The 27,806-nt window shown below is 35.8% G+C and overlaps 1 protein-coding gene across 4 annotated transcripts in view; it reads left to right on the forward strand.

Moving 5' to 3' along the window:
* RBM26 (RNA binding motif protein 26) overlaps positions 1–25,212 on the forward strand; it is a gene marked incomplete at both ends in the record, with an annotated part of 57,697 nt that extends 32,485 nt beyond the window's left edge. For all 4 annotated transcript variants that reach the window (XM_082012086.1, XM_082012087.1, XM_082012088.1 and 1 more), the window contains 8 exons: positions 1,819–1,947; positions 4,146–4,220; positions 4,879–5,049; positions 11,615–11,719; positions 14,209–14,418; positions 16,834–16,920; positions 20,211–20,324; positions 25,123–25,212. In XM_082012086.1, the coding sequence (XP_081868212.1) occupies positions 1,819–1,947; positions 4,146–4,220; positions 4,879–5,049; positions 11,615–11,719; positions 14,209–14,418; positions 16,834–16,920; positions 20,211–20,324; positions 25,123–25,212 (981 nt within the window). The remainder of the gene's footprint in view (positions 1–1,818; positions 1,948–4,145; positions 4,221–4,878; positions 5,050–11,614; positions 11,720–14,208; positions 14,419–16,833; positions 16,921–20,210; positions 20,325–25,122) is intronic.
* Between the last annotated feature and the right edge of the window lie 2,594 nt (positions 25,213–27,806).

Raw genomic sequence — 27,806 nt, forward strand, 5'->3', positions numbered from 1 at the left:
TTGATTTGGCGTGTTTTTATCTACTACTGTCCCTTTACAAGGAAATACCATGCTCAGTTTGCAGTGATAATGCTCTATAACCATTAGAAATTAAATTATTGACAGCTGTCAAAAAACATAGATGTCATGTCCTAGATGTTTTTTTTTGCTTCTGACTGAGTGCAGGATTTGAGAAGAACTTTCCAGTAAGAAAGTAGGTAGCTATGCTTCCTAAAGGGCAGAAGGAAGAGGAGATGAAACAGTCACCATGAGACCTTTGAAAATCTGTATATAGGGCCTTGGAATTTATGAACTGTTGAACAGATTTACACTATTCCTTAGCTTGGGTAGTATTAAGAGATTTAGAAGACACTAATGTGTTGCTTCTTCCTCTTCTGTATTAGTTCATGCAGATACATCTGCTGTGGCATCTGTCCTTATATTAAAAGTGAGCAAACATGATCCACTTTGCCATGAAGTCCGTTCAGGGCAAAAGGAGTGTGTCAATATTTTTGTCTTTACTCGGTCCTCTGTTTGTTAGTGTAGTCTGTCCTAAAGCTACTTTGTAATAGGAGCTGTATTATTGGGATGTGTATACATTACTGTACTTTAAATAAAAAAAAAATTCCTTCATCTCCTTTTTAGTGGTGTGGTGAGGGCATTTTATATCACCTTTTATAATACCCTATAACATGCATTTTTAAATTTTTTTATTTATTCTCCTCTCTGCATTGTCTACTCTAGAAAATACTTTACTGTGGGAAGAAACTGTCTAAGTAGCACAATAGAGTGAAAAGTTTTTGTATGAAGTGTTCCTTTTGTAAATTCTTCTGATCTCTTGATCTTTTCTGTCTTTCTAATGTTTCTTGGCTGTCTCTTTTTTTTTTCCCCCTTTCTTCTCTCCTAGTGGTGGGCATTGTGTCTCTCTTATGGCATGCATGGTGACTGATAGTCTCTGCATGCATCTTCTAATTTTCCACATACATAAAAAGTATTTTTAAACTCCCAGAAATGATACTGATTGCATAATTCCTGTGATTTGCTAACAAGGTGGACAAGATCATGCCTGTGTTCTCTCTGGCACTTAGCCATGTATTTTTCAATACTAACATAGCCAAAATATCCTTTAAGGAACATGATAAGAGAACAGAATAGTCCAAATCTTAAGGTATTGTGGAGATGTACATAGTATATTTTAGAAAGGTTGTAAAGCAGACAGCTGTGTTCTCAGTAAGTCGTGGAGAAATTTTCATACCTCATTACCAATGTAGGAAAGAGAACAGAGACTTAGGAGTCTCTTCCTTTGCTGTATAATGTTGAAGACTTCCCTCTATTTGAGTTGCTTCCTCTTGATTGTGCAAGCTCTACTACATATGAAAAGGAACTATTGTATCTTCTTTGGACCTTAGTCTCTAAAATTATGTTGAATTTTTGCTTGGAAAATTCATGCAGCCATGAAAAATTGCATTTTAAACTTCAAAACAAAAAAGAAAAAGTTCAGTTATTCTTGGGAAAATCTCAGTCTTCTGTTTCCTTAATTATGCTCAATTACATGACACTTCATATATTTGAAACTTGAAAGTACATATGAAATCTCAATGGAAAGGATTTATAATCTGTTGTTTATAATTCTTAGATAGCTGATGTGGTGCTGCCTCTTTAAAAATTGTTTAACTTCAGCAACTCCAAATATAATTGTTACACCAAATTTTTATATTCCATATCATCAAAAAAGACAAAAGAAAAGATGCTTATATATTTTTAAGCAATCATGTTTTTTTTTTTTTTAAAAAAAATTGAAGTTCACTGGCAAAAAAATAAAATGATTTCCTCCTATAGGTTTTATCCACTTCTACTGGCTTGACAAAAACTGTGTACAACCCTGCTGCTTTGAAGGCAGCACAGAAATCTTTGCCTGTTGTTTCCACTTCCGTGCTAGACTCTAATGAAGCACAGAAGAAAAAACAGGTAAATTAAATATGCTTCTTTATAAAATGGACCTAGATTGGGAACTTGTGACCACTCGAGATAGTGCGCTGTGTATATTCATCTCAAGGGCATAGGTGAAAGTAGTTATAACATGAAATTGACTATAATGGTTTCTTTTCAAAGAACAAAAAAAATCAGCATTGTTCTGTTATTTTTTTTCGGTGTATGTTCAGGCATTGTTAAACAGGTTTAAAACTCTCTAGAAGTTCAAAATCTGAAACACTTTTTCTTGGAAGCAGAATCTCCATGTTGAGGCATGAATTGTCTGTTGTGAAGTGAGAAGCGAGTGTAGTACAGTCACTGTTCTTCTCTCTTAAGCCTCTCTGGAACTGGCCTTTATTCTCAATATGTTTTGTACTTGTGACCAAAATTGTTTCTTCACTTGAGAGAAGTGAGAACTGTATGACTCTGCATTTTATTGTTTCTAAACTATAGTTCTCCTGCATCCATTTTTATTTTTTGCATAGTACTAGGTTTTCTCTTTTTTTTTTTTTTTTTTTTTTTTTAATGTTAGAGAGAAAATGCAACAAAAATGCATTTGGCCTTGAATAGATCACTTGAAGTTTAGCTTGGTTAGAATTTTCAAAAGAGCCCAGTAAAGCTCCTCTTAGTTTGTTCTTATCACTTAGCAAAACTAAATGTCGGACAGTGTTTATCTTACTGGTTTCAAGACACAAATTAAGAGTTCAATACTAAGTTAGATTCAAATGTAAGTATTGAAAGCAGTATAACCATTAAACAAAGATTTTAACCTATTGGTAAACTTCTGTAACAAATGTCTTATGTAATTTGAAGTAGCAGTTTTTCACTGCATGTCAGTTGTGGCATTGGTCCAGACTTTAAAGAAATCACTTCTAATTTTGGGATTCCATTTCCTATTTGTCCTGTAAAACATGTTTTTCAGAATTAGAGCATTTACCTTTCAAGTGAGGACACTAAGTGCCTGTGAAATGGCAAAAAACCCATAATGAAATTATTGACTTACTATAACAGCTGTAGGGGTTTTTTTGAGAGAAGACACTGAAGATGTGCTAAGTGATTGGCTCTTTTTCCATGTGCTCGTGTGTTCTTCCCTGTCTTCAGAGGTTTCTATTGCAATATACTAGTACTTGTGGAAAAACATGATTTTGTGGGACTCACTCCCTTCTTTCCTCTGTCTCCCTAGTTTTTCTTAGCATTCATCCCCTTGTCTTATCTTCCCTTTCCCTTCAGAAAATGATTGCACGCTGTATTGCAAAACTAACATTTCATGCAGCAGGATTTGTCAGTATTTGGGAAGGCATACAGAAACCTCATTACTGTTTCTTTTTTATGGCTGTTGTGCATTTACACTCTTTGTAGAAGGTAATCCACTTGCAGTCTGATCTCAGTTGATTAGTGATCTAGAGGTACAAAATCATCATCTGCCTCTCCTCTTTTATCCCATTAAATATATTGGTATCAAAGCTCTTAATTGTTTTCTGCAAGTATCCTGCTAAGACTTCTGTATCTGAGAGCAAGAAGCAATTGCTTTCTCTCAAGCAGCATTAGTAGGAGCTGAGCACAGCACTGAGGCATCTCCTTCTGCTTCTCCTGAGTGCAATATGTCACAAATTTATCAGTTTCAATTCATTTTGATTTGCCCATTGCAATGTCAAGATTCTGTTCTTAGCAGATTGAGTGGTAGTCCTTGCGGCTTCCAAGTTATAGTCGTCAGATGCAAGAGAGACGGTTTTCTTAGAGTAATGTTTTAATTTTAGAAAATAGAATTTTTTTTTTTTTGCTTGTAACTGTACTGTAGAATGTGTTTTAATTGATGGATTTGATTTACAGTTGCTTTCAACATACTGTCCTTGCACATTTAAACTCTAGTATGTTGTACCTTTTGTGGTAGTGTATTATATTGCCTTTCAGCTTTCAGTGGAGTTGTGTAAGGGGTTACTTTGTATGTAAATAATAATGAAGTCTTCCCAGCACAGATCTAACCAAGATCCTTAGCTCCTTCACTCATTTGATGATGCATTGTTTTCCAAAACATAATTTGAAATATTGCCTATTAGGACCTTGAGTTTCTGTTACTGATTTTTTTTCCTGTTATTGTATGTTACTACTGTTTAGTTGTCAGGTGCAGTGTATTATTCTTCTGGCATTATTTTTCAAAATCTAGAAACTTTCTGTAATTTTTTTTATGCTTCTAGGAAGCATTACGACTTCAACAAGATGTCAGAAAAAAGAAGCAAGAAATCTTAGAGAAGCACATTGAAACACAAAAGGTAAGAAGTTATCATTAAAGAAAGTCAGCAATTCAGTTGTAAAATCTCAGGTCACTTCTCTAAAATATTTCAGAATTTGTAAGCATGAGCTACAAAACTGACCTATAAAATAAGCATTCTCTTAGAAAGGTATTATCACTTGTCTTGTTAGTTCACTTCAAAAAGTTAGTTCACTACAAGCTTATGTAGTTTAGGTGCTGTTTGAGTTAAAATTGCCTAATTTGGGTGCAACATGCATATGTTTTTTGGGGAGAAGTGGAACCCTGTGAGTTCTACTTGACAGTAGTCAAGTAGTCAAGAGCAAGAGAGATTGATGTAGAAAAGTATGCCTGACTGCACTCAGGCTTAGGAGGAGAAAAAGGCAAAAATGTAATTTAATTTGAATTAAAGTTTTGGAATATTTTAAGTTTGTTTAGCAAATCTGTCCAAATGAGATGGAGCTGTCAGATGTTCATTAGCAAATTAATTAATTGGAGATTCAGGCAAGGATTTTAATTTAATATAAGCTGTTAAAAGCCCCATGTATTGAGTTTGAAGATCACAGCAAAAGAAATACAATATTCAGTTTTTCCATTAGTTGTAATGAGTACTGGAAAACAGATCTGTAACAGTAGTTGCTAAGTAAAGAGGTTTTTATTTTTTTTTTTAAATTGGACAGATGCTGATTTCAAAGCTGGAGAAGAATAAAGCCATGAAGTCAGAAGACAAAGCAGAAATCATGAAAACACTGGAGATTTTGACTAATAGCATTACCAAATTAAAGGATGAATTAAAAGGTGTTTCACCAGGAGGAGGGGCTCCTTTAAAAAGCATGAAAACTAAGACTCAGGTACTCAAGTTTTGGTCAGCTTTTTGATAAGATGAATTCACATGCTTATGTCAGCAGAATAAAAATATGCAGCCGCATCAGCAGTATTTAGAACCATACTGGTTTAATTCTGAAGTCTTCTTTGAAGTGAGATTGGTTTTGCCCTCTTTTGAAAGGAACATAGTTAATTTTAAAACCATGCTGTTGTGTAAAAGGTTTGTCCACTCTTACACAGGTATTACATCATCTGGACAATCAAAAAAAAAAATCTTACTTATTTTGCCTTATCTGATGTTTTGTCTCTAGTCTATTGCTTTCTTAAACTTTTAATAGAAATCATGAGAATAGTATTTCTTATGCAAAAGGATTATCATTATGCAAAACATATCTCCTGGTCAGATTTAATACACGAAACAAACTGCTTGATGAAACTAGTTGACTACTGTACCGGTACATAATTTTCTGGGGTTTTTTATGTCACTGAAATTTTTCAATATATTAAGCTTTTTAGATGGAAGATTATACTGGTCAGTTTTTGTTTGATCTAGCTGCCCATGTTTGGGTTGAACCTGTGAGAGGAGTTTCCCTTCTCTGCTATCATTCTCGTTAGTATATGGCTATAACCAGTTTCCCAACAGCTTAAAGATGCAATTATATTACCTTTTCAAAATGCAGAATTTTGCATTTTATGGAAGTATTTGCTCTTAAACAGGTCACAAGGTGATTGAGAATTAAGTGAGGCTTTGAGAAATAACAATTTAAGAAATTAATGTGTTCTTTTAAACACATTACAAGTTTTTCTTGCTTTATCGAGGACGTGCATAGTAATAAAAGAGCAGATAGTTGTACGGTGTATTTTCCATCAGAAGACAAAAAGCCTTGATCTCTTCTTGCTGTTCTCATTCAGTTCTTAAATCTTCAGAATGCTTAGTCTTCTAATGTTTGACATTCTGTTTTAAAAAGCTGATGTAACATTACAACCCAGATTTACTTTAAATGGATCATTAGTTTTCAGTTTGAAACAGCATTTCTGCTGCCTTATTTTACATAGAAATACAGGCGTGTTGTGTTTTAGTCCCAGCTGGCAGCTACGCAAGGTACAGCTGCTCACTTGCTCCCCCACTCCCCAGGTGGGATGGGGAGACAATTGGAAAAAAAACCTCGGCGGTTGAAATAAAAACAGTTTAATAGGACAGCAAAGAAAGGGCAAATAATAATAGAGAAAGGAATATACAAAAACAGGTGATGCACAGTGCAACAATTGCTCACTACCCGGTGATCAATAGCTGATCCCCAAGCAGTGATTCCTGCCAAAACACAGCACTATACCAGCTATTAAGAAGAAAATTAACTATATCCCAGCCGAAACAAGGACGACTGCAGTGTAAATTACAGTGATTTCAAAAAGAAATATCAAAAAGAAATACTGAAATGACCTGTATGTATTCACCGTAGCTTTTTAGATCATTCATCGCTCGGGAAAAAGTTGAGGCAGCACATTTTTGTTCTGAAATTGGACATAGATTATAATTTCTTGAAGTTAGTTTATACCTCTTAAAACAACTTCAGTTGCAGTGGAGTGCAGTACTGTGTTTTGGAGACGGAACTAACTGTAATAATCCCAGAATTCAGACACTGCTAGAATAAGATTAAATTTCTCTTTTTTGGAAGATGAGACATGAGGGTTTTTTATTATGTTTTTGGCAGAGAGTGGACGTTGTTTGGTGAGAAAATGTTTCTGAGAGATGAAGGAAGTTACCTACCTGCAGAGTAAATTTGAACTGTAAAAGTCCCAGAAATTGGCAATATTTTCAAAGCTTCATTTGACTGTTAAAGCCTCTCATGTTTTTGAGAAATACTCTTCTGCTGGTGGTGGACAGCACTTCCTAAATTTGAACAGGAAGAAGAGTTCGTAATAATTTTGATCCAAAAATAACAGTTGGTTGTGGGTTTCATCACATGCCAGGGAAAGAATCCAGACCCATAGAAATGAAGAAACAAGTTGCATCATGAAAACTTTGCAAATTCTTGACTAGAAAATTGTGAATACAGCATTTTAACCCGTGACAGTTCTTTTACCCCGAGAGTGGCCCAGTAAATTCTTAGAGTTGACAAGAAAATAGTCGAGTAACACAAAATTGCTCAAAATGGTTGAGATGGAAAAGTATCTCTGGGGATCATCTTGCTCCATCACCAGGCACAAGAAGAGTCTGGATGTCTTCTTTACTCATCCTGTCCCCCCACCGCCTTCTCATGCTGAAGTCAAACATTTCCAGCTCTGTCAGCCTCTGCTCATAATAGTAGATGCTCCAGTTCCTTAAGCATCTTTGTGGCCTTTTGCTGGACTCTCTCCAGTATGTCTCCCTTGTGCTGGGGAGCCTGGAACTGGACACAGCACTCCATATGTGGTGTCACCACTGCAGAGTAGCAGAGAAGGATCACCTCCCTTGATCTGCTGGTGGTGCTCTTCCTAATGCAACCCAGGAGGCTGTCAGCCTTCTTTGCCTGAAGGACACATTGCTAGCTTATGTTCAACAACAACTCTGCTACCAGGACCCCTCAGGTCCTCTTCATCTGGGCAGACCCCATCCTGTACTGGTGGATGGGGTTATTCCTCCCCCAGGTACAAGGACTTGACATTTCCCTTTGCAATGCAGGAGGTTCCTCCTGCCCCATTTCTCCAGCGTGTCAAGGTCCTTCCGAATGGAAACGCAACCAGCTCCTGTAGCAGCCACTCCTCCAAATTTTTTGTTGTCCATGAATTTGCTGAGGGCACACTCTTGTCTTACCATCCAGGTCACTGATGTACATGTTAAACAGTACTGGCTGCTGGGGTTCACCACTAGTGACTGGTCTCCAGCTGGTTTTTCTGCTACTGATCAGAACTCTTTGAACCCAGCAGTTCAGACAGTTTTCTGTCAATCTCACTGTCTACCTATCTATTTAGCACTTCATCCTTTTGGCTGTGAGGATGTTATGGGCGACATTATTGATAGCCTTACTGAAGTCAGGCTAAACAACTTCCACTCTGCTCTTGTCCCGCAAGCCAGTCATCTCATTGTAGATGGCTGTGTTAAGGTTAGTCATGATTTTTCCTTCCCTTTCCCCAATCACTTCTTGTTCTTAACATGCTTGGAAATGGTTTCCAAGATTATTTGCTCCTTTGTTGTGATGAGGTTCACCAGCATGTAGTTCCCCAGATGTCTGTGCCTTTCTTGAAGATGAGTGACACTTGCTTTTTCTCACTCCCAAGGGACCTCCCCTAAATGCCATGACCTTTCAAAGATAATTGACATTGGCTTTGCAATGACATCAACAAGCTCCCTCAGTATGTATGGTTGCATCCTATTGGATTCCAGGTATTTGTGTATGTCCAGTTTGTTTAAATGTTTCCTAACTTGATTCTCTTCCAACAAAGGTAAGTATTTCTTGCTCCAGGCTTTTCCACTGGTCTCAGGATGTGGGATTGCTGAAGGCAAGTCTTTCTGGTGAAGACTAAGGATTAGGAGGTTTTAAGTATCTTGACCATTCTTGTGTCCTTTGTTGCCAGGTCCCCTTTCACATTCAGCAGTGGGCCCACATTTTTCACAGCATATCTTTCCTTTTGTTGCTGATAGGCCTGCAGAAGCCTTTCTTCTTGTTCCTCACCCGCCTTGCCAGATTCAACTCTAGGTGGGCTTTGGCTTTCCAAGCCAGAGCCTGCATGTTCAGACAGTTTCTCTATATTCCTTTTGTGATCTGACCCTGCTTCCACGTCTTGTGTACCTTGGGTTTGGATTTAAGTTTTGTTAGGAGCTCCTTGTTCATCCAGGCAGGCCTCCAGCCACCTTTGCTTTATTTCCTGCATGCTCTGGAACTTGAAGGATGTGTTTCTTGAAAATCATCCTTTCTTTCCAGCAGATATCCAGGCCCAGGGTCTTCAAACAGGAGGCTTCTTCCAACTGTCCGAAGGCAGCCTCATCTGCTTCTTCTACCTAATGAGGCAGTGTGTGGTACACACCCCCACTGCAACATCACCCGCATAGGTCTGGTGTCTTAATCCTGACTCATAAACTTTCAACTGGCTCATCATCTGGCCCCAGGCAGAGATCCATGCATTCATACTGTGCTCTCACATAAAAGACAACTCCTGCTTCTCACCATCCTGGCTTGTCTTTCCTTAAGAGACCGTATCTGTCCACTGCACCATGCCAGTTGTGTGAGTTTTCCCACGATGTTTCTGTAGGCCTAGTGAGATTGTAGCCCTGTAACTGTGCACTGACGTCTAATTCCTCCTCTTTGTTTCCCATGTTGTGTGTATTAGTATAGGCTCTTCAGAGAGGCAATGATTTCCCAGAAAATAAGTGAGTTCTTCCCTAGTGATACTGTTATGTAGGCCCTCCCTCATTTATGTGGATTGGTGTGTGTATGTTTGAAGTGGTAGCCCTTCAACCCAGTTTGTTGATCTTGAGATCTCTTCTGCCCACATCACTCTGCTTGACCACCTGGTCCACCATCTCCTTGTGTGATTGTTGTTTTTACTTAGTAAAGTGAGGTGGTATGCTAATTTGAATTACAGTTTTAATGAAGTTCTTGAGCTGGTTTTCCATTTCCTTTGTAATATGGAAAGTGAAGAAACACTTTAAGCAAACCCATTTCATAAATGACAAAATACCCGAACTGTAGAAAAGTTGATTTTATTGACAGCTTTCCTCTCAGGGAGACTCTGCCTTGTCTGTGAACCCTGTTAACATTAACATTGAAAGAGAGAAGACAACCAGTCCCATCTGACCCTTGTGAAAGTGAGGAATTAACAGAGCCTTTGCTTAAAACTTACAACTTCAATAATTTCTGAAAGACTTTGCTCTAGGTTCTCTTGCATTTTCTTAGCGTTTAAAACCTGGGCAGCTCAGAAGACCCTGCAAACTTTAAGATGAGGCCCATGTGACTGTGCCATCATCTTTATCTATTTTTGTCTGGTTCCAGTTCATGCAGATTACAAAACACCATTCCCCCATGAGTGTAGAAACTTTTGCTGCCTCATGGTGTATGTTGAAGGAGGTATTTTCTTCTTGAGACCTGACACAGCTCTATAAAAGAGAAGTCTTCATTAAGACCACTAGAAATAATACTCAAAATTCTAGACACTTCCTTGATGACACCAGTGTCACTGGCTGCTTTGTGAGTTCTCACTGCTGGTCATGATTAAACTTCAGAAGTGGTTGTTTTGCCATATCATTGATGTGCTGCAACATGGTGGGATTTGAGAGAAACACTGTTTCCAATTTTGAAAACTTTGAAAACCATTATGCAGGAAATAATGGATTTTTTTTCTGTGGTTGCTGTAGATAATCAGAAAATGGGGCTGAAAGGGGTTTAGGTTGAAGTTGCCAGTTGAATAATCCAGCTTTTTTTCTTTTAAAGCTTCCAGGAAAAAACAAAGAAACAAAAAACCCCCTTCTTTATCATTCAGTGGTGATACTTGGTTTCCAACTGTCACAACTGCGAAACCTTCATCTCTTGACAACCAGCCTTTGAATACATTACATGCTGTGGTTCTGAATCAACGGGTGTAAATGTAAAACTGTTTCACAATCATCTATAATTTTATCCTTCATTTGTGATGTCACTGGAACATTTGGCTGCTGCTTTTTCCATTTAAAAAAAAAAAAAAAAAGCAAGGTTCCAATTTGGAATAGAACTTCAAATAAAATTTCCATGGTCACATAAAGCCCTTTCCTGTACCAGCACCTGCACCTCAGTGGTTGCAATGAACATGTCTAAATTTGGGTTCAGAGACACCTTTGCATTTCATAGATATTTTTGAACTTTCTAATAATTTTTGTTAAGGTACTGTGTGCTGGAAGGCAAGTCCAGGTGCATCAGAGACCAGCCTTTTGTTAGCAGAGGTCTTGTAACTGTTTTTTCTACTGTGGTCTGAACAGAACTACCATTTGTGCTTTTTCCATTATGGAATTGTGATAAACATAGAAGCTTTTTCTTATTATTAATTATAGATTTTGTATTCATTCATAATTGTAATGCTTTTTTTTTTTAAGACTCCGTTTTTATCTCATCATCACTACCATATAATTTTGCATTCTCTATTTTATGTATCTCTAGTTTAGAATAGATTCCATTGGCTTTGGCTTTGTGTGGTAGTCTAAAAGTTTTGACATCGCCAAGCTCAGAAACGTACTACTACACACTGAAGTTTTATCTTGCCAAGAAGGCTCCTAAGCTTGTGCTTGGTTTGTTTTTGAAGATAGAAATCTAGTGTAGTAAGCAGTATACCTGCAAAAGTTACAGCTGTGATCTGAATAATAAGCCACAACTTGGGTTAAGTTTAAAATTTCACTATACCTTCTAGTTTTCAAATTCCCTTTCCTTAGAGTTTCTAGGAATTTATTTTCCAGATAGAGGTGCTATGGCAGACTACTACCTTACCTGGAGGCCAATGCTGGCCAATCTTTTAAGTCGCGGGGTATTTCTGAAATAGCCTGCTGATAGGAGCATAGTAGTAGATTGTTGGATTTTATCAGGAATTTTTTTCCTCAGTAGAGAACGTGAACTGTGGAACTAATAATTTACCGTAACAATTTCTTAGATGCAGAAAGAGTTACTAGATACTGAACTGGATTTATACAAGAAGATGCAAGCTGGGGAGGAAGTTACTGAATTAAGACGAAAATATACAGAGCTACAGTTGGAAGTATGTTTGTCTCTTCTTTTGTAGCTATTAACTTTTAATCAAGTATTTTCATATAAGTTTATTAGCTTGTGTATTGTATCATAAACTTTTTTTTCCAGAGTGCAATATTAAGTTGCATGTAGATGGAGACATTTAGCAATAACATTTTTTAAAAATGAGTCTCCTAATTCCAGTGAGGAAGACAAGAAGTATTGTCTTTAATTTTGGTTGCTAATGCATTTAAATTTTGTAACTATTTAGATGATGTGATATTTTGTAGATTTGTGGTAGTAATACGTGAGAGCGTGGAGTGTTTTTAAATTGTTGCCTGTAGGTGGTGGTGTGTTAAAAAACACTGCTTGTTCTTTTATTCTTAAGTGTTAGTGTATTAAGCTTAAGTGTATTCTTAAGCTCATCTTCTTAAAGAGATGAGCCAAAAAGGCTGAAGTGCCAGAAGTAATACTGTTACAGGATTGGTTTCAAGAGGAGAACTTACCAAAAGTAAATACAATGTTTCAAGAAGTGTATAGAAACATGTTGTTTTCTAAAGTACTTTTGAAAAAATTCACAAGACTGTGCAAAGGTCTTCATATCTGTGTCTTATTTTGAGAAATTCTGAATGCTGTGGGTGTTATTCTGTGTTATATAGGCAAGACAGTGCCATATGGTTGTGTAACATCTACTGAATTGCATGATAATCTTCTCTTCTTACTGTTAAGCAGGCTGCTGTGTCACTTAAATCCCTGTTGTCTTGAAGTTTGATCATGTCTTATGTATAAGTACATATGAACACAGTGCACATATATACGGCTAAGTTGCATTAAAATCCTACTTTAAAACTAAGTTGTTATGCAGCTTTGGTAATTGTGAAAATAGGTTTGTTAATAAGCCAAGCCAGTTGAATATAAGTGACATAAAAGCTTATGTTAGCAATATATATTCTGATGGTGAATAGTATTTCATAGGTGTACTGAAAGCTTATTTATAAATCGTACATTTTAGGAAATAGGTGAATGGAATGATCTGTAAAATAGCAGTAGAAAAATAGATTCTTGTTCAAGATAAAGTTGTACCATAGTTAAGTGTCCTAAGACTACTCCATCTCTCGTTGAGTCTGTTTGAATTTCAAGTTGGAAAAAAAAGTGTAGCTCTTTCAGGAAAATAATTTTTGCTAGTAAAATGAATATTCTGAGGCCTTTAGCAAACTGATCAAAGTGGATGGAGAAAAGCAGGGTTATTAGTAAAGCATACCAGTATGTTTCAAGGAACAGCATGAAATGTGTCCCTTGTAAAATGTACAACAGGGATGTGGGGTTTTTTTCTCTTGATGGTTGTTTGATTCTTTAGAAAAACTTTTATTCACACGCTGTCTTAGTGACTCTAACAGCCACAACATACGTGTTGCTTCTATGGCTTATAACCTGCTGTTCTGTTCCAGGTGGCCCTGATTTTACTGTGAGAAAATCCAAACAGTGTACAGCTTTATTGTTGTGTCAGCATAATCTTTAACTTCCTGGATTATTCATTTAATCATTTAAAGAAACACAAAACCTCCAGGATTCTCTTTACAAAAAATAAAAAGTGATACTATTGTATAATTATCTGAATAATTTAATTAATAAAGTCATAACAGATTGATTTCCTCATGGATGACATCAATGGCACACGTTACAGTAGTACTATAGTGCTTGAGTTGTAAACACTGTAGCATGTGTTTTAAAACATTGTTATGGTGATTTCATTTAACACTTGATTCCTACATCAGATCTATTTGGGATTGAAAAGATTTTTTCTTTTTCTTGTTACGAACATTGACATTAAATCCTTTAAAGTGCTTTTCTGAAAATCCTGAAAATTACTTTTTAAATGGCTGTCAGAGATACTGTCTTTCGCCTTTGACTTATCTTGGAGAGTCAATGCCTATTCTTTAAAAGGGAAACACTGATATTGTGGGAATGGAAATTAATGAATACATAGAGCCAAATTTTTAGCAAATACTTTGTCCTTGGAGGTGCTTGTTGGAGCCTCTGTTTCATTCTCACAATTTTGTGGTGAAAAGCTATTACGCTGCATTAATTCTGGTCAGAATAAAAGTTCTGTCTCGACTTCCAGAGACAAGTCAAGAGGCAAAAATAAACTAACGAACTAAGTAGTTAGTCACCACATCAAGGAAATATGTTAATGAAAGTTCAAATGTTGCACTGCAGTTCCTTTCTGCTCTGAGGAATTATCCTCACAGATAAGGGCTCTTTTTAATATCTGTTTTTAATACCTGGTTCTTTTTTCCTATTTCCATCCTAATTTTTATCTGTTAATAATTAACAGTATTAGCTTTTAAATGTTTATTAATATGTTCACCTTTTGTTATTTTAAAACCTGTAAGCTGCTCTTTCTGAGGCTTGTTTGGGGATGTGTTTTTAGGAAACATCAGAATATGTGTTTGTTAATTTTGTCTAAATATTTAGATTATGAATTTTAATACATCAATGTGTTATGTATAAACGTCTTAGGCTGCCAAACGAGGGATTCTTTCTTCAGTTCGTGGTAGAGGGGTTCATGCAAGAGGTCGGGGTGCATCACGTAGCAGAGGTAGAGGAATACGAGGCCGGGGTAGAGGCAGAGGCGTTCCTGTGCATGCAGTTGTGGATCATCGACCTAGGGCATTAGAAATCTCTGCATTTACAGAAAATGATAGAGAAGATCTTCTTCCTCATTTTGCGGTATGTGGCAATTTCACTTTTCCTGTTCTTTGGATGACATTCTTCCATTGAATGACTTGTTTTCTCTTGATTCAATTAATCTGGAAATATTTAGGGATGAAACTTTAACATGATACACTTGTTCATGGGAAAAGAAGGTGCATCAGAAAAAGGTGAAACAAAGATAAATTACAGCATTGACTCAACTAGTTCTAACTAACCACATAGCATTTACAAGGCTTCATTTATTTCTTAAAAAGAAAGGAAATTGGGCATATAAAGTAATGACTTACAATATTTATTTGTTCAGGGTATCTGTAAAATTGTTACAAATTTTTAGGTATAGAAAGATAAAATAACTAAAGGGATGGTGAGAACAAAACCTGATTCAGTGCCAAACTTTCAATACCTGAATACCTGCTTATCTTTATTGAAGTAACCTAACAAGTTGCTTAATGAAAATTTTCAGTGCTTTTGCATAACTTTCTGAATTTAAGAATCAAGGTGAGAATTGTGCAGCCATGTGCAGATCTGTGCCAGAAGTTTCTGTCTGTTCATCTCTGTAAGTTTAAGGAGTCAGAGCTTTTTCTACATTTTTTTTTTTTAATCTAAAAAAATATAAATTTACATACATAATTTTTAGCAACTTTTTATTTGCAAATATAATAAAGTGAGAAATCAACATAAACTTATAAAAACCCTTATCTGCCATTAAAAAAAGGCTATAATAAAAGAACGTTTGTTTGTTTTGTGGAATGAATGCTAAAACTGTATAGTGGCATAAATTGTGTGAATCTTCGTCTATGTCCACCCCTCCTGTTGTTTGTGCTGTTGTTCCCCCCCCTCCCCAGTATTTAATTGCAGTGGTCCTCTCTGAAGGTAGAAGTCCAGCAGTAAGTCCAGTACGTTCTACTCCTGTCAGCATACTTAATATTTTCTGTCTGGCAGCCATGGAAGCAGCTTTTCAAAAGAATAAAAGCCAACAAGGACCTCTCTATCTTTTTTCAAACAAACAAACAAAAAACCCCAATAAAAATAAAACTGAAGAACTCCACTACTATACTGGCTTCTTTAACATGTTCTGTTTCCAGGAGATAGATATACAGATACAGCTATATATAGATATAAAATACATAAATATACATATATATTTTGTTCCACATAAATACACTGCATCAAACCCATATAGTGGAACAAAAAGGGAACCATCATACCCATAAGGGGAACAAAATTATTTCCTGTGTAAATGAATGACAGACCAAACATACATACATAGGTATGATGTGTATTTAAGGGGAGCAAAACTACTTTCTATAGAAATGTATGATGAACTGAACATTTGAGCAATGACTTCACAAATTTTTCATGTAAAACTAAGAACATCAGATTTTAAAATGAAACAACACAATTCACTTGGTCAACCGTAGGATGTTTCTGAGTCCAGTTTCAATTATAAGAAAAAAATTATTTTTAATCTACAGTATTATTTTGTGATTTAGCCTGCCTTATCAATATTGCTGAAGTAAATTTTGCTTTTATATTTTTAATTTCATTACTTCTCTTGCTGACTGCAAAGAATATAAAAACAAAGACAGAGAATCTGCCACTGTTAAAAGCTTGCTGCGAGGTGTCAGTTTATGGTCATAAATTTGCCTAGAATTCTAGCATTTTCTTATACTTTGAATTTATTACAGGGAGTATTAAATTTACTATCTTTAACAAACAAAAATATTAACCATAAAAAACTTAATAGCGTCAACAAATACAATTTTATTCACAGTGTTAGTAGTGTAACACTGAGAAGAATGTTAATTATTTTGCAGATTGTACATTTGCTGTATTTAAGCTTACTCCAAATTCCGTGGAAATGTACTGAGCTGTATTTCTGTTTCTGTCATAATGATATCACAGCTCTGCACATCAGCAGTGCATTCCACCTGTACAGATGTATTGGGATTTGCAGCTTACAGTGATGGCAGCATTAAAGGTAGCAATACCATAGAGACCATTACAGGGATAGATGGGCCAGATTCTTAAGATGCTGAAATCAAGTTAAGTTTCAAAAAACTTTTTCTACAGTCCCTGCATCTAATAAACCTTTTTGTGGAAAAGTTTCATAAAGACTAATGGAATCATCTCAAGATCCCTTCTTTCTGATCAAGAGAGAAATATTGAAGCAGAAGAACCTTTTTTTCTGTCATAATTTTACTTACACGTGTATATTACAATGAGGAAATCCAGACACTACAGCACTTTTGTGTTCTAGAAATGCAAATAAAAGTAACTATATTCTTTGCAAAGACAAGTACTCTGGCACTAAGGCTGTGAAAGGTACACTATTCTAATTTTATATGATTTTTGAGGGCATTTTATTTAGGACAGCATTTTTAGAGGTGGAGAACTATGTCACTAAGCTTTTTTTCTATTTATTAAAAGCAATATGGTGAAATTGAAGATTACCAGATAGATGACTCTTCTCTCCATGCGGTGATTACCTTTAAAACAAGAGCAGAAGCTGAAGCTGTGAGTATAGTCTATTGAAAATACTCTGCGACATTCAACTACTTTCTAGTTACATTATACTTCTATATTTGGTTAAATGTAATACTGCTAATTATTTTAAAACATATTAAAAGAAGTCTGACACAAAAGTTTAGTTCTCGATAAAACAAATCTGTCAGAACAGCATATTACTGAAATACTTAGGAAATGAGGATGTTTATAGCAAACTGAAGTACAGGATGTAAGAGAGAATTTAAGAGAAACACTTGTGAATTGATAACTGGATGTCTTGGTTTATCTTTATTTAATTGCCAGGTTTTTTCATCTGAAGACTTCATACCTTTACAGTCTTCCCAAAATTTCACTGACATACTGCAGAGTGAACCTATATATTTTATTTGAGATCAGTTGGATTTACCTTTGCCTGAAATCTTGTGATAGTGTTTGATATGATGGGATTTCCCCCCCCCCTTTTTTTTTCTTTTTTAGCATATTTTTTAGAAATTTAGGAAATTACAGAAGTATAGAATTATAGGAGTAACTTTTAGAGACTAAAATCCAGAGTTGATGTATGTTGTAGTTCAGCACCCTTACATATGGGTTATTAGGACTTCATACACTTGGCTCAGTGGGACACCTGCCTTACTGCCTATACCATGGACTGAATATGTGAACCTGCGCAAAATAGCCAACATAGTTATTCTGCAAATTATTTTGTTTTCTTTAAAATCCTTGCATCACTGTTGGGAAGGAAGTATCCTGAAAATAACAGGGACTCTAGAAAGAATGGATTCATATTTACTATGTGGTTCTATGGAAAGGTGCCATTTTATGTTTATATTTTGCACAAAGTTCAGCTTGAACACAGTTTTCATACCTGGCTGAGGTATGAAAGACTCTTCTCTTTTTATATGCTTTATCTTGAGACACCAGTGACCTGATTGACAGAAATACTGATATTTACAATGCAAATTAAGCAAATGGGGACAGTAGTTTTGAACACTTACAGTATCATTATGTTTACATATTCTGAGAAACAATTTGATGCATGTGCTAAAGATGTTTTATGGAAACACAGAAATTTTGTTTGTTAAACTCTTAGATATAACAGTGATGAGGACTACCTATATGGAGATTGTTATCGTTCTGTAAAAAAGGAAGTGTAATTAGTAGTACATATTATATACTGACAGATAGGGAAAAACAGTACTGTAGAACTGTATTGAAGGAACACAGTTCAACAGAAGTTCTGTGAAGAATAAGAAATACCTGCTAGCAGAAAAAAGCTATTGTAGTTAATTCAGTCCACTTGTGAGTGTGCTAAGTTTGGAATTTTAGTTTTGGTGCTTCATGACATTGGGTACATTATTTTGGAACTTCATATTCTCTGACTTTGTAGTTTACATCAGTAATATTCTAAGTATTGAGAGGAACTTCTGCTTCCTTAAAAATAAAAATAGGTAGGCTACAACAATAATCTGGTTTTATGGACTGTCCAAATAAAGTACTACAGATACTTGTTTATCAGCAAAATACAGTTTTTACTGGTATAATTTGTTTTGCCTAAAAATTGATACGGATAATCATTTCAGCCTTAGCTAAATTTCTGTACCCAAAAAGCAGGGAATGGTAGTATTTTGGAACCAAACATAGAAGTGTAGAGATAGGAAGTTGAAAAAGAAGGTAGTGCAGAGAATGAAGAAAGATGTGAGCAGGGGGAGAAGGGAGATGTGCTTGGTGGAAAGGTTGAGGTCAACATTATGTACTTCTCTTTATTTTCTTTTCTTCTTTTTTTTTTTTTTTATGGTGCATTTCACTGCATTTGAAAAGCAGTATGGTTTTCTCAATCACTCTCAAATAGAATAGGTGGAGTTTCCAAGCTGTATTCAAGGTGAAGTTCAGAATATGCTCTGGAAAGTGGGGATATTTTAACTGTGTCAGAATTTAAGATGGATGTGTGAGATGTCCACATTCTAGTTAGCATTAAAACTTTTAATTGTCGAATGACTTCATGTCTAATTGCACCTTCATTTTAAAATTTTTTTTGAACTGTGTTTGATCAACTATAGTAAAATCTTTAGTTTTTCCTTAAGATGTTCTGATATATTAAATATATTTCCACTGGAATTTCCGTGTTTACTACTAAAGCAGACTTCAAGGCTGGCAATTGGAGAAGTTGTAGAAGGTAATCATTAAAAACCTCTGTTGAGGCCAATTTTGAAGTAAATGCAGCTAATATTTTACCTTCTTAAATGAAAATAGACCTAAGCTTTATGACCGTATATGTTCTAGCCTGGAAGGAAGAGGAGGATTCCCTATTGTAATATGTTGCATTCTTATGTAGTAGTAATTTCTTCCAAAGATTACAAGTTGTTTCTGGACCTAAATGTCACATATAAGTACTTTTAAAAATTCTAGTTGTGTGACATTGTGATGAGACCATGGACAAAAAGCTCCTGAGCTGCATTTTAATAAGCATAGAATCTCTTAAATTTATCATAAATTTATATGTACAGATTTAAAATTTATACCTGGGGACTTTAATATCACACAATTCATGTTCAGATGTCATTGAACATGTAATTGTTTCTACATTTCACATTATGCTGTGCTTTCAGATTGTACTATAAATCTTTTGTGACCATGACGGTTATTTCGGAATGTTGCTAACACTGATTTATGCTCATTCATGTTACTTTAATTTGAACATACTATTTCCAAAGCAGGCACTTAATGCAGCTGGTACTTAGAAAGGCATGAATATCCCATAAGTTAAAAATTTTTACATTTCAATTACAATGGCTTTACAGGCAGTGGAGCATTTTCTGGTAGATTAAGTTATAATCACAAAGGGACTTTTTTTAGTTGTTTGCCTTTTTGTTTTGTTTTAGTTTTTTAATATATTGAATTATTTGTATTTGTGGGATGTCTTACTTATTCCAGAATGTTATGCATTAACAGTTTTGTGCTCATCTTTGAAAGGTGAGTAACCCATCAATGTAATATTTAAAACCGGGAGGGTGTTGATTCAGTATGTTACCCACATCACTAAATGATTTATGGTTTTCAAAGCTTATTCTCTTCTGAATATATTTTGATCATTTTCCTGAAAGCATGTGTGAATTCCATGTGCCGTGAATGGAGTTCTTTTGTTTTAACCTATTAATAGTAATTCAGTATGAATGTGTTACAATTTAGATTTTCTTTTGAAAAAGCAGGCTGTTGGTTTATTTCTGACATTTAAGTATTACTGAAGTTATTTTCTCCCCTGACAAAGAAATATATAGCTAAAATGTTTAAACTTGTTTTAGGCTGCAATTCATGGATCTCGTTTTAAAGGACAAGAGTTAAAGTTGGCATGGAACAAGCCTGTTGCTAGTATGTCAGCTGTTGAAACAGAAGAAGCTGAACCTGATGAAGAAGAAGTAAGCTTGCTTTTTTGTTTTTTCTTTCATTTTTCTATTTAAGGTTAAATAGTGTAATTCTTTCAAAAGAAAATGATTTGTTGATTCATACATCTATTTTTGAATCTAAATCATGGTTTTGATATCAGAAAGTGGAAGTCAAGTGATCTTTTTTCTAATTCATTTACTGTCAGTTAACTGTATATACATAATTGCCATAGAATAGCTGAAGTAGAAGTACACCTTGACTTGGTGATAGTATTTTGTCTGTATCTTTCTCCTATATTTTGGCAAGCCTACCATAGAAGCAGCTTCACAAGATTGTTTTGATATAACCAAATTCTGTTATTCTTTTTACATTTATAGTATTCACTCCCTGTTTGTTTTCTTCACTGAAGAAAGCAAGTTTGTCTGTTTCTGTCTCCAAAAATGGTAATTTCTTTTTAGCGTGTCAGCCAAAGACAGGTAGACTACCTTCACCACTGTGTATTTATATTAGGCATTGATGCATTCTGACTTATTAAACATTACTTTCCTTGTATATGCAAACCTCAGACATTGTCAGATAGTAATGAGCCGTGAGTGAACAAGAGGCTACATTGGGGAATTGTCAGAGCATCTTGGATATTTTGTCACTTCTCCTTCAGGGATGTATTGCTGTGAAGATGAACAGCAATGTTGCTGCAAGGAGTCTACCTTATTGAGAGGTCTCATTGAGTAACAACTTCACTGAGACTTGTCCATTTTGCATAATGAAGGAAGGGCATGGAGGGATATGCAAACACTTCAGCAGAGTAAAGGAAGGAACGTACAGATTCATTGGTAGGTGAACTACAGTGAGATTCATCTTTTAACCGCACCTAACTGAGTGTAGGAGGGGATCTCTGGGGTATAGTTAGTGAGGGAAATGGAATTAAGATAGTAACAAGCTACATGCACTGGCTGCCCTGGCAAAGGGGAAGGACAGATTTACAAAGACCTAGGTGTCTTTGATTTACAGATTTACAAGACATTTACAAGCCTAGGTGCTTGATGACATCTTGTCAGCTGAGAAGTGTTTGTGATAGTGGGATACATCTATTTTAGGTGAGGGTCATTCTCCTAAACAGTAGTCAATGAGGCATGGAAAGAAAACTCAGGGAAAAGACTGCATGCGACCGTTTTCCGTAATTCGTAAATTGATGGACTCATCTAAAAGTTTGCAGAAAATTTTCAAAATTTAAGTAAAAAGAGGAATTGATGGGTTTTTTGTTATTAAGAAATAATTTCATTATCTGAATGTTTACCTTTATTGTAGATATCTTTTTTTTTCCCTGACCATTTATTTTTCTAACACTTTTCTTAAGAGATCTGATTTTTGTTCTTTAATTTAACTGGTTTTATTTGTCTCTGGACTCTTTCTGCAGTCATTTCTTGGCTAGTTGTTTTTGTGAAAAATGTATAGGAGTTGATCTTGGATCAAAATCCCTAGCTGTTCATTGCTTTTGTATGCTTGCTGAAACCTTTGTAATAGCAAATGTGTAATAAAAAAATTAGTTTATCTGTATTTTTGTTAATAAATAACATTGTAAATAAAATAAATACAATGTTTATAAATAACATTGTAAGTAAAATTTGTAAATAACTCTTGGCCCAGCACTTAAAATTTTTTTTTAATTTAACATGAGTGATATACTTACCTCTGACCCTTTCCCATTTTCAAAACAAGCCAAATATATGTAGGTGTCCTATCTTCTTTGTGTAATTAGATGAGATTTTATTTGAATTTTCTACAGCTGAATTATTTCACCTAACCTTCACTAAATTTTTTTACATGAGGGATTTCTATTCCATAATTCTTGGGGAATTTTGCATTTAAACATCATTCTTTCCATCTGTGAGCTTTGTATTGCTTCTAGCATTTGGCTAAGTTAGTACATGAAGTATAAAGTTATGATCCTCAGGTCCCAGATGAATGAGTTCAAGAACTTCATGTTCATGTGCTGAAGTTTCAACCAATTGCATAAAAGAAATTGTACATAGTTTTATTATTTAAAATTTGATACTTACACAGGATTAGGTGGGGGATGGGGCAGGTTCTTATAGTCAGTGACTTGAGTGTCAGTCATACATTCTTTATATATGTAAAATGTATTGAGTTTCTGCATGCCTACAATTCATCATGCTTATTTATTGTATAGCAGCTATTGTAAACACATGAAAAACATTTCCTTCATTTTTCCATGTCTAAACTACCATTTTTGTTCAGCTAAGGAATACTATGCTGAAGAGGAATAGCAGGCTTAAGACTTGAGTGAAACAAGGTACTTTGATGTTTAAAAAAAAAAAAAGGGAGCTAGATCATTTAGCAGAGTGACATTCTTAATAATGAAACAGGGTTCTTAGTCCTTTTATGAAAATGAGGTAGGTCCTTTGACTTGGATGCTGTAGAAAATCTTTGGTGGGTAGCCACTTAATTATGAAAGCACCTAATCTTCCTAGATGCCTTACGTTTTACACTTGGGTGCCTAGTAAAAGAGTTGACTCTGAATCAACAACAGATGCCTAGGAAGTGTATAAAACATGTGAGTAGACATAAGCTTTTAATCATCAGTTGTTTGCAGTTTGGAGACCTCTTGAATCAGAAGTGTGGTGTCTTTGTAGTTGAAAACCTTTGATAGGTGTTTATTTCATTAATTTTTCTGGTTTCTTTGGGATCTGTATAGCATCTATAATATCCTGCAACAGGGAATGCTGCTGTTGAACTACATCTACCAAGAACAAGTATCTTTATGTGGGAACTGCCACCTGCATGTTTAATTTTGATGTTCTCCTGCTCTTGCATCAAGAAGAAAACCCATCATTTTCTCTTCTCTATCTCTGAGACGCTTACTATATTTGGACTCCTGTCAAACTTCCCCTCAGTTACTTTCTCTCCAGGCCAGAGAGCCCCTGTAGTTGTGCACCTTAAGACTTCTGCATTGTGCGCTGCCCAGGACTACTCCTTTTCGACAGCACTGAGCCAGCAGTGTGCCCAGGTGGCCAAGAAGGCCAACAGCGTCCTGGTCTGTATCAGAAATAGTGTGGCCAGCAGGAGTAGGGAAGTGATCGTGCCCCTGTACTCAGCACTGGTGAGGCCGCAGCTTGAATACTGTGTTCAGTTTTGGGCCCCTCACTACAAGAAGGATGTTGAGGTGCTGGAGCGTGTCCAGAGAAGGGCAACGAAGCTGGTGAGAGATCTGGAGCACAAGTCTTATGAGGAGCGGCTGAGGGAACTGGGGTTGTTTAGTCTGGAGAAGAGGAGGCTTATCGCTCTCTACATCTACCTGAAAGGGCGTTGTGGCGACGAGGGTGTTGGCCTCTTCTCCCAAGTAACCAGCGATAGGACAAGAGGAAATGGCCTCAAGTTGTGCCAGGGCAAGTTTATATTGGATATTAGGAAAAATTTCTTCACTGAGAGGGTGGTCAGGCATTGGAACAGGCTGCCCAGGGAGATGGTGGAGTCGCCATCTCTGGAAGTGTTTAAAAAACGTGTGGATGTGGCACTTCAGGACATGGTTTAGGGGACATGGTGGCGCTGGATTAATGGTTGGACTTGATGATCTTGAAGGTCCTTTCCAACCTAGTGATTCTGTGATTCTGTGATTTTAATCTGCTGGACATCTAGACACCAGGGGAAGAGGCTAAGTCCTCAGAAAGCTTCTGTGTTCTAGTCTGGCTCAGAGTACCCAAGCATACATTGACAAGACAGGTCAGGTGTTGACAGAGCCACTTTTGAAAATGTGCTTTCTGCAGGCAAAAGTAATGAAGATAGTAGTTTCTCCCTCTTGTGAAACAGCCTACTGGATAAAGAGAAGGCTTAATTCCAGGCTTTCTTCAGCCTAGAGCCTCACATCTCTCCAGAAGGCTCCCTAACTTCACAAATCAACCTTCACACTTCCTGTTGAATTTGGAAATCCTGTAGCAAAAAACTATAATTACTGGGACAAGAAGACTAAACAAGAACGTAAGTGTTGTCTGACAGCTGGGAGACTTTGCTAGGGAAAGACATCCTTGTGGTTTAGTCCTTTCTTTAGCTGGTGCAGAAATTGATGTGATAGAACTTTTTTGGTGATTGCACCTAAGACAGGATAGTTTATATATACACACATGTGTCTGTATGTAGACAAAAATTAAAACAACTCACTGTTTATCTTTTTTTAAACTTTGCCTCTCTGAAGCCTGTGACTGTTAACCTGAAACGTTCAGGGTTTTGTGAAGTCTCTCAAGTTACTGTGATGTTACTGAAAGCAATTGGAAATACTTTAATATATTTTGTCTAAATTTCTGTAAATACTTGTCTCCCTGCCCCAATCTTTTAAATCTTTATATCGTGTTTTAAACTTGATAAAGCTGTCAAAATCAAAATGTCTCGGATTCAACGTTTTTAATACTGTGGCACAGGTGGATTAAGCTCTTGTGATGAAAACAGGTGCAGTTACTCTGAACGTGCAAAACCAAACATTAGTTTTCAGTATATCATCTTAAGTTTCATGGGAACATTGCAGCTTGGGCATGAATGATATGCTGAAGAATCAGAAGAGCTGTTTAAGTATGAGGTGCATATGTCCTTATCATTTTAAAGTCCACTGAAAAGGAAAAAAACCGTGTTCCATTTGCCACTTTAATAATATGTGTATATAATATGTATACATATAGTTGACTTTTTTGACAGCATTACTGTTTACAATTAAAAAATAAATTTGTTTTTTATTAAATTGCAAGTAATTTGTAATTGTAATTTGCCTTTGGTGTCAGAAAATGTTAAAGAGAAACAGAGTATCACGTTTTTCTCTTGAAGTTTCAGGAAGAATCTTTGGTGGATGACTCGCTGCTTCAAGACGATGATGAAGAGGAGGAGGATAATGAATCTCGTTCATGGAGAAGATGATTCAACTGATCAGTGACAAAGCTAGAACTGCACCTGTGTTGCATTAGTATTACCTAATGTACTTCTGCATCTTTGTATTAAAAGGGGTTTTGTGATGAAATTGGATTCGGATATAGACTAAAAAGCAGCTGGTCAGTTATATGTTTTGAGAGATTGATGTTTGAGTTACATTTCAGTAAATGATTGCTAAAGACATCATACTAGGAACATATGCAATGTTTTTATTACATAGTTCTACAGAAAGTTACAGAATTCTTTGGGTTCTTTGTAATTTACTGAATTGGTCAAACACAAATGGCCAAAAGTTGTTATAACATAGATAACTTTTGTTCTATTCCAGATACGGAATGAAAATTTGCATTTAAAATCTTTGTGAATGTTTTCAGAAATGAATAGATAACAGTACTAAACCGAAGTCTCTAAAGTTATGTATTCATAATATTGCATAGTAGTATGCTTAGGCTTTACTATGTACTAGCCTTTTGTTGGATTTGTGTACGTATTTTACCTATGGGTTTTAATGATAAAGTGTATGACTGCTTTGCATATAAGTCCTTATGACTTCAAGATGTTAAAAAATAAAGAAATGGAATGGTCTTCAAAAAAAAAAAAAAAAGAAAAAAGAAAAAAAAAAAAGCAATAACCAAAAAAGCTAAGGCAATGGTCCTTCATAATGAAAAAAAAAGAAAAGAAAAAAAAAAAAGAAAAGGAAAAAGACCGTTCCAAATGGCAACCCCCACCCCCATATTCACAAAAGGAGCTCTAATCACTATCACTTCATAGTATTGAATATAAAAAAAAATCTCAACATAATGATGTTGCATTTACATTAACACACAGGTGTATCTGTTGCATAAAAGCTTTTCGATGTCTTCTGAATTTTAAACTGATTTAAGTCAAATGGTAAATAGAATAATATTCCAACAATAAGGAATTTACTTTGTATCCCTGCACTGTGCAACTGTAGAAGAAAACTTGATCCCACAAAAATATATGCAGTACTAAGATGTAATTTAGAAGAATACATTAGGTGAAGTGGAATATTTGGTAGCTATTATTCTAAAAACTTTACACGCACTAATGCATCTTTTTTATTCCTGTGTTTCTATGATTACATTTTTCCGTTTCAAAAGTAATAGTCAGTAGATACTAAATTCACACTATCGTGTATATTCATCATTTAAAAATGTGCATACATGAAATGTTAGTAGAGTTCCTACTCCACAGAAATACTGAATTGCCTCTTTCTAATGGGACATTCTGTTATGTGAGGTCTAAAGTTTCTCCTCTTCTTAGGAAGGGGAACTGCCTAGTCCTTTGCAGTAAAGGACCTCTTTCACTAGAAAGATTTTTTTTTTATTTCATTTAGCGGCATTCTGCTGGTCTGTTTTCGAAAGCAAATCCATTTATTAAGTATTAGAGTTGTGAGTTTTATTCCCCCCCCATCAGCTTATTAATGAGTGCAGCACTATCTCATTTATCAAATAGATGTTGGGTTAACAGTGTATTTTCTTTAGCCCATGTCTTTGTCATTTTGGGGGGGAGCTGGGAAAGAACTGCTGTAAGTCATGTCTCTGGCCTTTTTTTTTAAATTCCAAAATAGGGATGGAGGAAAATAGAAATAGTAGTATGCCACAGAGAAGAGCTCCAGCTGTAGAATTTTTATTCTGTGCTTGTCAGTTGACGGCTTTTTGAGACTTGGATCCTGTTTTGTTTTGTTTTGTTGGTTGCTTTTCCTACATCCCTGTGTGTATGCATATCTTGTTGCAAAAATATGCACTTAAAATTTTTGTATAGTCTTAGTTTCACATTGAAATTTCACAATTGACTGCCATGCTTGTTACAGTAAGTTCTAAATCTCGCCATAAGGAATTGGATTTGGGAAATTGATTTTCTTTTACACTGAAGTTCAGGAAAAATAAAATATTTTAAGAACCTTTTTATCTAGTGCTCTGAATGAGCTGTTCTAGTTCACTGAATTAAATACAAGCTTTCCTACTTTTCTTTTTTAATAATTTACTACATCTGAAGGGTGCCAGACTGAGTCTAGGAGGTGAAGGTTTTTTTGTGTGGTCTTACAAGACAGGTACAGCACAGGAAAGGACTGTCCATGCTGTCTTAAGGTAGTTCTGTGGCATGCTTTGTCTGGTGCTCAAACGTGCTTTTTCACTGCAGTCAATCAACACAAGCTAGTGACAACTGTTAATGTGGTTTTTATGTGGATGCTTCTTAGGAATCATCTGAAATTGCTGTATCACATAATTTTAAAAGTACTATTGCAAGTTTGCCTGCTTTTGAATGCAAGCCTGGCAAGGCATCCATGGAAGATTCATTTCTTAATAGCTGTTTGCACCCTGGTCTACCTGTAAGGGGGTGAAACCTTTTAAAATGCTTTTTACCACCTTCCTCCCCCAGACTTCCGTCAACGAAAGGTGTCAGGGGAATTCTTACTGGCATGTATTTTGTCCCTTGCTGTTACCTTGTGCCACTGAATGATTGAAAACCACCTGGATCAGAATGGCTTGGTTTACTCTCACTTTAAGAAACAAACCCAAATGTTTGTTTCAGTCAAAACTAATCTGTGAGTTGCAACC

Source organism: Phaethon aethereus, assembly GCF_964289735.1.
Source record: "Phaethon aethereus genome assembly, chromosome: 1".
Lineage (NCBI taxonomy): Eukaryota > Metazoa > Chordata > Aves > Phaethontiformes > Phaethontidae > Phaethon > Phaethon aethereus.